The sequence below is a fragment of the Poecilia reticulata genome, linkage group LG13 (genome assembly GCF_000633615.1).
Source record: "Poecilia reticulata strain Guanapo linkage group LG13, Guppy_female_1.0+MT, whole genome shotgun sequence".
In the NCBI taxonomy this organism is placed as follows: Eukaryota; Metazoa; Chordata; class Actinopteri; order Cyprinodontiformes; family Poeciliidae; genus Poecilia; species Poecilia reticulata.
Window position 1 is genome coordinate 32,297,999 of NC_024343.1, and position 10,706 is coordinate 32,308,704.

Genomic DNA, 10,706 nt, shown 5'->3' on the forward strand with positions numbered 1-10,706 from the left:
TGGTTTATCGATTCTGTTGGTTTATCGATTCTGTTGGTTTATCGATTCTGTTCGGCTTAAATGGTTTCAGAAGCTGATGCTTCGTTTCAGCTTTAGTTATCAAATATTCCCTCTTTTCCCTTCACCGGTGTATTGAGGTCATTATAGACGGGAAGGAAATGGAGCAAATCTCTGCCAAACATCATGAACATTTCTGAGATTAATCCAAAACTTTTAGTACTTTAGAGCCAATTTGTAACTTTGCCAGAGATTTACTCCTTTTTATTCTTGTCGTTTCCTGAAGTTGGTTAAATGTTTGTTGATGAGACGTCAGATTGTTGTCGTGAAATCAGGAGGATCATTTTTATTCTGTTTTTTGTTTAGACGTTCACGGCGTGGTGCAACTCCCACCTGAGGAAAGCCGGGACGCAGATCGAAAACATCGAGGAAGACTTCAGGGATGGACTCAAACTGATGCTGCTGCTGGAGGTCATCTCAGGTCAGTTCTACGGGACCGGGGACGGACGGACGGGTCGCTGGACGGACGGGTCGCTGGACGGACGGGTCGCTGGACGGCCTCTTCAGGCAGATTAACCGCTCTGTCCAGAAAACCTGGAAGTTGTTTTAGGAGCTTCCGGGTTTGGAAGGAGAAATAGAAATTCAGTTCCATCAACAAATGTTGTGTCCGTCCATCTGTCTCTGTCCATCCAAAACTCTATTGGTCTTTCATTTGTCCACTCATCCATTCATCAGTTTCTTTCTGCTTATCCATCCGTCCGTCCGTTTGTCCATCCAACTCCCATCTCTGTTTGTGGATCCAACCGTTTGTCTCTGTCTGTGTTGGACTCGTCTTCCTGAGACGGTCTTTGGAAACCCCTTTGTCTTCAGTCAGAGGCTTCTTCAGATTTGCTGTAACACAGGCTGCTACAGGAGATCTTTCTAACTGTTTTAGTTAATGAGCTAAAACATTTATTTCCCTCTGGGATCAATAAAGTATTTTCAATCTGAGATTCCTGCCAGTTTCCCCCCCCCACCCGACAGCCTGGAGAAGTTCAGAAACCGTAGCAACCCTGCGGCTTCCTCTCACATTCACTTCATTTTTGAGTGATGCCGACGTCGCCGCGGTAACCTTAGCCTCCCTGACGGAGCGGCCGATCTGCTGAGCGTGCGGAAACGCGTCCTCACCCCTCCCCCCCCCCYCCTCTGTCTTTGCAGGCGAGCGGTTACCGAAGCCGGAGCGAGGCAAGATGAGGGTCCACAAGATCAACAACGTCAACAAAGCGCTGGACTTCATCGCCAGCAAGGGAGTCAAGCTGGTGTCCATCGGAGCCGAGGGTAAGAAAACAAGATGGAGGTCAGGGGCACCGCTGGAACCGGTCGGATTCCCTGGGATGATTCTGTGTTTACATCCAGAACCGGCAGATGAATGGTCCTGGACCGACAATAAAGCGGCTTGATAATCAGCCGGAGATAAAAGACACATGGTGGTTTTAATACAGCCGACGTCCAAATGCTGCGTTCAGGGTCGCCTCGGAAAAGTCACTTTTTTTTAGTGCAGTCTGACCGGAAACATGTCGGTCCAATTCTGTATCTGACTTAACCATACGGAGGACCAATAATGCCCAAAATAAGACAGAAATACATAAATTGTAGTGAAGAGTTAATCACATTTTAATTAGCAAAATAAGCAACATTTTCAATTCAAATAAACTTTTTTGGTGCTAAATTATTGCAGAAATAGACAAATGAGCTCAGCAACAAAGATATTTATTTCTAATCTAACCAACAAACTGGACAAAAGTTTTTTTCCAGAGTCTCAGAAGCCCTGGTCATTCACAGAGCTTCTTTTGAAATGTTGACCGGAGACGCAGATATTAGCGTTAGCTGCTACATAGTTAGCATTCAGATGCTATTTTAGGCTTGAGTAGCTTTGCTAACAGGCTAACTCCTTTTAGCACAAATTGGACACAACTGTCTTATCCAGCGTCCAATCAGATCGTTTTGAAGCAGAAATTAACCCACAATGGGATGAGAGAAACGGCTACGTCGTCCATCGCTGCGTTTAGCGGATGTAGGTTGTGCGTCAGCTTTACAGGCGTACCAGAAACATGCAAATACAAAGGTTCCGCTCTGGACTTTTATTTATAAAAAAAAAAAAAAAAAGATTCTTTGAAATGAATGTAATAAAACTTTTTAAATAACTACAGTGCGAGAAAATGCAAAAAGAAATTTGGCACAATTTACTCGGTGTTTTTAGTTTTATCTAAAACCAGAAAATTGGCCATTTAATTATCAGTCAATACATCAATTTCTATTGTCCTGGCAGTAAAATGAGGGCGAAATTTTTCACAATTTTAATCATATTCACTTTAGTTTTTCATATTTCCTATTTTTCAGGCATTTTGCTATTTTCTGTATACATTTTCCTATTTAATATTTTCCCATTCCGACTTCTTCTTCTGCTGCATCTTGGATCGACTCCTTTACAAATAAACGTGCAAGAGGTTTAGTCTATGAAGGTAAATATGAATAATTAAAGGGATGTTTAAATCAATTTCTCTCTATTATTACATTTCCCTTAATATTCAGCCTTTTACCCTGACATGCTGGTTAAATGTCTCGGGTCCCACAGATTCAGAACCGGGCCGCCTCGTCACACCGAGGTCATTGTGTGTTTAGCGAACGTTAGCGGTCAGTGACCTTTCTCCCACTCTGCCAGGACAACCAGGACATTCCTGCAGCATGATTCAGCTGATACTGAAACAAAAAAAAACATTAAAACAAACAAACATCCTAAACTTTGAGTCTGGCCTTCTGTGAAAGCAGCCGGCTGAAGGTCATCAGCTGGAAAACGGGCTGAGGAAAAATGCCAGGATGACGGCTGGAAGCCGGAGGAAGGTCCAGATCTGCGTTTGATCCGCTGCAGTTTCAGTCCAGCTGCTGAAACTGGAGGAATTTAAAACATGAAAATTGACAGCAAACCTGAGGAATGTGGACACAATGAGGAGTATTTGGGTCGAGTTCGCAGGTGATGGTGTGAGCGCGCCCCGATGAGCTGCGATGAAACGGGCGAAAGCACGAAAGGATTGTTTGAGCTATGACTGGAATCCGAGCCAAACTACCAAACTACACGCCTGCTTTCTAACAGACGCTGCAGGGAAACCCAGGCTGCAAATCAGCCACCTGGTCCACGAGTTCCCCCTGCAGACGAAACACTTTTATCTGCTGAAAACCGTTTCATGTCCTCTGGGGCTGCAGCTGGCTGCTGTTTTACCAACTATAACGATTAATCGATGGGATTAAAACCTTAAAATGTTTTTGTTCGACCTCTTAAGGTTTTAAATACAATATTAGAATACTTTAAAACAATAATATAGACATCTTGATTGCTTTTTCAATAAAAAATACGACAGCTAGAACTGTCTAAATTTTGCCAGATGATAAATTATTGTGATAAACATTGTTTTGAAACAGAAACGACAAATAAAACGATAAAGCCTAAAGGCTAGTTGAGACCAAAATACCAAAATGAAGACTTTTGTAATCCAGGTTTTGGTAGAAAAAGAAACTATAAATCCTAAAAATAGAAATTATTGAGGTCAATTTAATTTATAATGCAATTTATTACTTATTGCGACAGGACTACAGTTTAGCCACCACTGATTATTCGTATCAAAAGTTTCATCTTCAGATTCCTTCCAACGTCGGCATGTGAAAAACTCGACCCTTTCTGCTGGAAAACATTCTGCTGAAACGATTAAAACCTAAATGATTAATCGCGATTAATCATTTATTTAGTCAACAACTTTAGTAATCGATTAATTACTGGAGGATAAATAAATAAGCTGTTTGCAGAAACATTGAGCTGCACTTAAGCAAAAACTGTACAAAAAGTATAAACATTCTGCGTTTAAGGTTAAACACATCGTCGTTGTCTGTAAATATCTTCAACCCAGAACTCATCAAGAGGCAAAAGTTTTTTGTTTTTAAATGTATTTTATATTTGGGCTGTGGGCATTTTTCATCCATCTACTCCAGTTAACGATCAATCCGTTCTCCGATTATCTTAATCAGTTTAATCACGATTAAACTGATTAATCGCTTCCTAGATTTGTCTAATCTGTGGTACGACTTTGCTAACTGCGAAGTCTCCGACGTTTCTGTGCAGAAATCGTTGATGGGAACGCCAAGATGACGCTGGGAATGATCTGGACCATCATCCTCCGCTTCGCCATCCAGGACATCTCTGTTGAAGGTACGGCAGCCTGGAGGGTTCAATCCAAAAAGAGAAGTTGATGCATCAGTCAAAAATATCCAGCTCTTTTTGCTTCCTTCTCTCCTCCTCTTGACATTTGATCAGGTTTTGCTCAAACTCTCTCCCTAAATTAATAATAAAGTAGAAATAAATGAAGCGATCGTGAAACGCTCTCCAACTCCTCTGCTGCTTAATTTATTCATTTCTTAACCCGAGCAGTACATTTCACACATAAATGCAGATTTCAGAGCGTATTGTGCAAAGCAGAATGGAAAACCAGCTGCTCCCAGTCGCACCGCGAGGTGAGAATCGGCGGAGAAAAGCAGATCTGACCTGCGTGGCGCAGCAGAATGCCGTCTGCTGACGTTGCTCTCATTAATGGCGTCTCCTTCACTCACAGCTCTGGGTATTTTATGATCACGTTATCAGACGGGTTATCCAGCCCGGGGCGCTTGGTGCTCCGGTGCAGGAAGTGTCATGATGTGGGATCAGCTTTGGAAAGAAGTTGCTACCTGGTGAAAGTGTGAATGTTTCACTCCAGGAGAGCATGAATAGATTTTACTGAAGTCGATCATTTTAAATCCATTTCAGCAGCAGATCTTTACCAAATATTTGTGAATTTTTTTTAAACTCCACCCATTTCTCAGTTTTACCGCTTTTAGGCCACGCCCTCTTCTACCGGCGCCGTTTTTCACTATTCAAGCTTCGTTACCTTTCATTAAGCTCCGCCCCATTTGCACTCTGCTGTTTTTAATTACATAAGCCCCGCCCACTCCCCCCTCTATTTTAGCTCTAAGCCCCGCCCCTTTCTTGCCTTTGTGTTTTAGCCCCACAGTATTTTATTGTATTTTACGTAATTTAGTTTAAGTTTTAACTTTCTGTTCTATTGGCTCCACCTATAAATCCCGCCCTTTTCTTTCTATAAGCCCTGCCTCTTTTTGTTTACATTATTTAAGCTCCGCCCTCTTCTGAGCTCTAACTCCGCCCCATTTTACTTCAATGCTGCTTTAGCATTAGCATTTAGCCTCGTCCCATTTTCCTTCTGAGCCGTTTTAGCTCAGTTTACAAGGCCAGCTGTTAACTTTTTCTATTTTTCTCTGATAGCCTGATTATTTTCTCCTTGGATGCGATTAAATCTTCATTTAGTGATAAAGGATAAAAACATAAGGAATGTTTCATGGTAGAATAGCTACAACCATTTTTCCGTCTACATTACATTGACTCATATTTTCTCATGTTTGGTGTATAAATGTTAACCTTCACCTGAAGTTGTGACAAATGAAGTGGACGCTGCTGATGAAGACTGTTCCTCTTCCTCCCTGCAGAGACCTCTGCTAAGGAGGGTCTCCTCCTGTGGTGCCAGAGGAAGACGGCTCCTTACAAGAACGTCAACGTGCAGAACTTCCACATCAGGTAGCGGCGCCTCGAACCTGCAGGCCGTTTTCTAAAATAAATTGGATAACTTGCAGGAATAAAGCTTTATTTCCTGAGCTTCTGGTTTCGTAATCTTTGTAATTAGTTTGCCGGTTTTTTAATTAAATGAAATGATAAACTTAATCAAGGCGCACATTCTGCAGTAATCTAATTAGATTCTCCCCAGACGTTTTCCTGTAATTCTGTTCAAAGAGCGCCACCTGCTGGGGAAACGGGAGCATTCTTTAGGAGAAACCTGTAAATGTTTGCGTACAGTAAACGGAGTAACTTTTTCCTGCCAGCTGGAAGGACGGCCTCGCCTTCAACGCTCTGATCCACAGACACAGACCCGACCTCATCGACTACGACAGCCTCAGAAAGGTTCTTCGCCCAAACGGAAGCATTTCCCAGAGTTCATTTCCCTCCACGCGAGCTGAAATCCTGACGCCGCTGTGTTCTCTCTCTCTGCCAGGACGACCCCGTCACCAACCTGAACAATGCCTTCGAGGTGGCGGAGAAGCACCTGGACATCCCCAAAATGTTGGACGCTGAAGGTACGAGGCTCAAAACTGGATGGGAAAAAGTTTGCAGATTAATTCTGAGAAAGTTTCTTTAATCATTAACCGTTTGAGTTTGCAGAAAGTGACTTTTACTGCTGCGCTGCATGTGACTGCAGTCCTTCACCAGGAAACACAGATTTTACTGGAGCTATTTTAAGTCGACGCTGCAAAAAAATCACTTTTTTTTTTTTACAGGACGGCGGCGAGAGGAGCAGGAAGAGCCCGCATCGAGTTTTAGTTTACGTCAATAAGCCGGGATCCGGGTCAGGCCGTTTCCTTTATGGGTGGATACATCCAAGGACAAGAAGAAGATTAGAGCTCTAACTGTTGTGCAGATCTTAGCAGAATATAGAGATTAAAAACGTTAAACCGTGCATTTCTGCACAAACGTTCACTTTATGCATGACGGCAAGTATTCTCAGTAAAACCCAGATCGAGTTTTTCTCTTTCAGCTCGTCAGGATTCAGCGGCACAAACTTTATTTCTGTTAACCTTCAAAGTTATTTTTATCCAGCCGTCTGATTCCTAAGCGAACGTTAAACCGTCGCCATTTTGTCTCACGTTGACCAGCAAAGGTGGAGGAAACGTAAGATTAGTTTTTTTCCTTCCAACTACTTTTCATTCAGAATTTGTTTACGTCAACATGCGACACGTTCAGTTTTCTGACCAAACTAAGAGGAAATACGAGGAGAAAGTTGTAACTGCACAACTTTAATTGTGGGAAAGTCGGAAGAACAAGCGAGGAAAGTTGTGGCGACAATATCAGAATAAAATCATGAGACTTTTTTTATTTCGACTTTATTCTTTTAATTCTCAGTTATTTAATTATCGTAATTTGATCTATTTTCTTAGCTTGACCCGGATACTCGGTTTTAAACTGTAAATGAGTAAATAAAACATTTTTCTTCCTGCCAGTAAAAATGTCGTATTAAAAGCTGCAACCTTTGAGTTTTTGGGTGTTTTTCCTGATAAAACCTTGTTTTTTTGGAACAATCGGCTCCTCCTGCTCCTTCCCATCATCCTTCAGTGTTGAACCTGAGCTGCAGCCTGCAGCCGTGACTCTGCCTGATCTGTTTATTTTTCCAGATAAGACGCCTCCAGGACTAATCTGTGTTTTATCCGAGTTGTTTGCATGTTTTATGATCCGCTGTGAGCCGTGTCATAACCTCGTCTCCCCCCGTAGACATCGTGAACACCGCTCGCCCCGACGAGAAAGCCATAATGACTTATGTGTCCAGTTTCTACCATGCCTTCTCTGGAGCACAGAAGGTACCACTGACCTCTGACCTCCTCCGACTAACAGCATGGCCTCACGCAGTCGCTGCACACGTTGGGACACAGACGAGTCGGGTCTGAAACGAGTCTGCAGAGAAAAACTCGCTGCTTAAATCTTAAACTTCATGGTTAAAAGTTGGATTTTCTCCTTTTTTAAAAACGTTTTTCAGCTTCAGCTCAGGAAACTTTGACCTGAATTATAACAGTTCAAAGTGCCAAGTAAGCAAATCGATAACCAGGCCGCCCAATCCGAGCAACAGGAAGGTCAAAGGGTCACTTTGAAGCAGACGCTGACATCTAGTGGCCAAGCTGGGAATATCAGCTGCCTCTTTCCTGAACATTTTAACTTTATTCAACAGTCCATCCAGGATTTTATCAGATTTTTCACCATCAGAACAGCTGGTTTGGTGAAATATTTGCAAGGAATTTTGCTAATTAAACTTGTGTGTAAAAAAAAAATAGTTTATAAAGATACTTAAGTTCTTTAATTTCGGTGTTTAAGGTTTACAAAGTGCTTGATATTCAAACTGCACAGTTTTGTAATAAAGTGCAGTTTAACATTTTATTAAAAGCCTAAATTTGGAAAACAATGTTTACAGTCGAGACCAGATATTTACATACTCCTCATAAAAAGTCTTTTTTTTTCTCACTGTTCAAATTCAGATACCAAAATAATTTCTATTTGCTAAAAGCCAGGATATCTTTAGAGTTAATTTATGTATTTAATTTGAGCCTGAAGGTTTTATTTTATTTTATTTTAACACGATTTGTTTGGGTTGTTTCTGTAAAACCGTTCAACTCAAAACTCAGTTTTAGTTTCACCTGGTTCAAAATCTGTAAAATACTTGAGCAAATGATGCGACCCGATTATTGATCAGTTTATTGAAAAAGTAACGATCAGCTCAGCCCTACACAGCAGAGAGAACTCATTTAATTATTCTGTTTTTAGTTTCAAACATTTTCCAATTTAAAAGGAATCTAATTATTTTTTAACTCTATAAAGTAAGTATTGGTGGTAAAATGAAAAATCTGCACAATGTGCCATTTCTCAGATCTGATTAATCAGAAAATCGACACTAAAGTAATAATTGGCTGCAGCTCTAAATCTTCCTTGCAGGTTTTTTTTCTGTTTTTGTTTTTAACGCTCATCAGTCGACCTTCACTGTGACCCTTCTTCCTCCTCCTCCTCCTCCTCCTGTTTGAGGAGAAAAACTGAAGTTTTCTCTTTAGCGCCCCAGTTTTGAGCCACGTTGCCGTGGTAACGTATCTTTAGAGTCAGCAGCTGACTTCTCGGATTTGCTGCAGCGTTTCTGGATTTCCAGACCGTAAATTCAGTCTGTGAATTCTGGGGTTGTGCCGGTAGCGGATCTGTTTCCAATCTGCAGACTCGTTCAGGCTCGTTCCCGTCTTCGTGTCCCGGCCTCTCAAACCTCTCTGGTGCCTCTTCCCTCAAGGTGATCTGAGTTTTAGGAGGAAGCTGAAGCTATGGGCCCCCTGCTGGGGCCCAGGAAGCGTTGAGCTCTGGGTGTTTTCGGCTTTGGCTTCACTCTTTCTGTTTTACCTCTGTTTCTGTTCTGCTGGGGATGCCTTTAGACATCGTGGGCACTCTGAGGCCGGATGAGAAGGCCATTATGACCTATGTCTCCTGCTTCTATCACGCCTTCTCTGGCGCACAGAAGGTGAGCTCCTCACGCTTCGAAATCACACTAACACCGAGAAAATCCTGCAAACCCGCAGAGTTCCCCATCAGTCGGCACGTTTAAAACAGACGGGACCGTCAGAACATGACTTCAGGGGCTCTGAGGGCTGAATCGATTAATCGTGATTATTCAAATAATGTTTTATTCAAATAATTGTTTTACAAACTTAATCATCGGAAAGCTGATATCGCTGCACCAAACCAGCTTTTATTTTATCTAAACGTGGCATCCAAGGCTTTAGGGCTGGATGATTAGTTGTGATTAACTTTTTTTAAACCAATTTATTTGGTAATCGATTAATCATTAACTAGAGTACACAGAGTCTTCAGGTCCATTGGCTGAGAGCAGTAAGGTGATGGTTTCAGGCCTGGTTTTAAATATTTACGGTGGATTTGTAAATGAATTGATGGGAACTCTGTAATCTCTGTCCGGTTCTTCCGTTTCTGACGTCGGCTGGGTTTTCGTTCCGTTTTCAAACTGAACAGTTTGTTTCTGGAAAACCCGGCTGACGACTCCGGTTTCTTCCCTGCTGTTAACGCTTTCCAAACAAAGACGAATATTCGTGGTAAAGCAGAATGTTTGAAACGTATTTTAGCCTTTGGATGATGACGTGCAGGTTCTGATCATTTTGAATATGTTGTCTTTTATTCCAGTGGTAGTGTTAAATCCTAGCAGACGCTCTGATGTGGACTTCAGCGTTCCATAAATCTGTAACTAGATGGATGGATTTGATTCCCACGCATGGAGCTTCTACACTGATCTTTGGTTTTTGTGGCACTTTGAACTAATCATCAGAAGCGATCGCATGCCTCAGTAGCTCCTTATTAGACAGTTTCGTTTGTCACTCTTTAAGACATTAACTGCCTGCGTGTGGAATATTTTCTCACCAAAATGGAAGGAGACAGTGGAGTTATTAAAACTAATCCAAACGTTGAGCTTAGTGATTGTAATGTCTGCTGGAAGTGAGTTTAAATTGGAGTTTAGTCACCGTTTGTTTCCTGACAGGCTGAGACGGCCGCCAATCGCATCTGCAAAGTGCTGGCTGTCAACCAGGAGAACGAACAGATGATGGAGGATTATGAGAAGCTCGCCAGCGACGTGAGTTCCACGCGCGATTCATTCAACGTTGCATGTATTTACGCATGTTTTCTTTACATTTTCTGGGATTTTCTTCCTGTTTCTATCCAGCTGCTAGAGTGGATTCGTCGGACGATCCCTTGGCTGGAGAACCGAACCCAGGAGAAAACCGTGAAAGACCTGCAGGCCAAACAGGAGGACTTCAGAGATTACCGCACCGTTCACAAACCACCCAAGGTCCAGCAGCGTTTTTACCGCAGCTCATTGAAAGTCTGACCCGCTTCTACTGAATGATCCGATCCCTACTGAACGACCCGATCCCTACTGAACGACCCGATCCCTACTGAACGACCCGATCCCTACTGACCGATCTGATCCCGATCCGATCCCTACTGACCGATCTGATCCCGATCCGATCCCTACTGACCGATCTGATCCCGATCCGAT

General features: G+C 42.4%; 1 protein-coding gene across 6 annotated transcripts in view; it reads left to right on the forward strand.

Annotated features, from left to right (window-relative positions):
- LOC103475218 (alpha-actinin-4) overlaps positions 1–10,706 on the forward strand; it is a 65,863-nt gene that overhangs the window by 42,898 nt on the left and 12,259 nt on the right. For 3 of the 6 annotated variants that reach the window (XM_017308293.1, XM_008426668.2, XM_008426670.2), the window contains exons 2-10: positions 364–478; positions 1,195–1,314; positions 4,148–4,234; positions 5,560–5,647; positions 5,950–6,028; positions 6,120–6,201; positions 7,391–7,476; positions 10,188–10,280; positions 10,371–10,496. In XM_017308293.1, the coding sequence (XP_017163782.1) occupies positions 364–478; positions 1,195–1,314; positions 4,148–4,234; positions 5,560–5,647; positions 5,950–6,028; positions 6,120–6,201; positions 7,391–7,476; positions 10,188–10,280; positions 10,371–10,496 (876 nt within the window). Of the gene's footprint in view, positions 1–363; positions 479–1,194; positions 1,315–4,147; positions 4,235–5,559; positions 5,648–5,949; positions 6,029–6,119; positions 6,202–7,390; positions 7,477–9,075; positions 9,162–10,187; positions 10,281–10,370; positions 10,497–10,706 lie in introns of all 6 variants that reach the window. The other 3 variants (XM_008426671.2, XM_017308292.1, XM_008426669.2) reach the window with 1 other exon arrangement.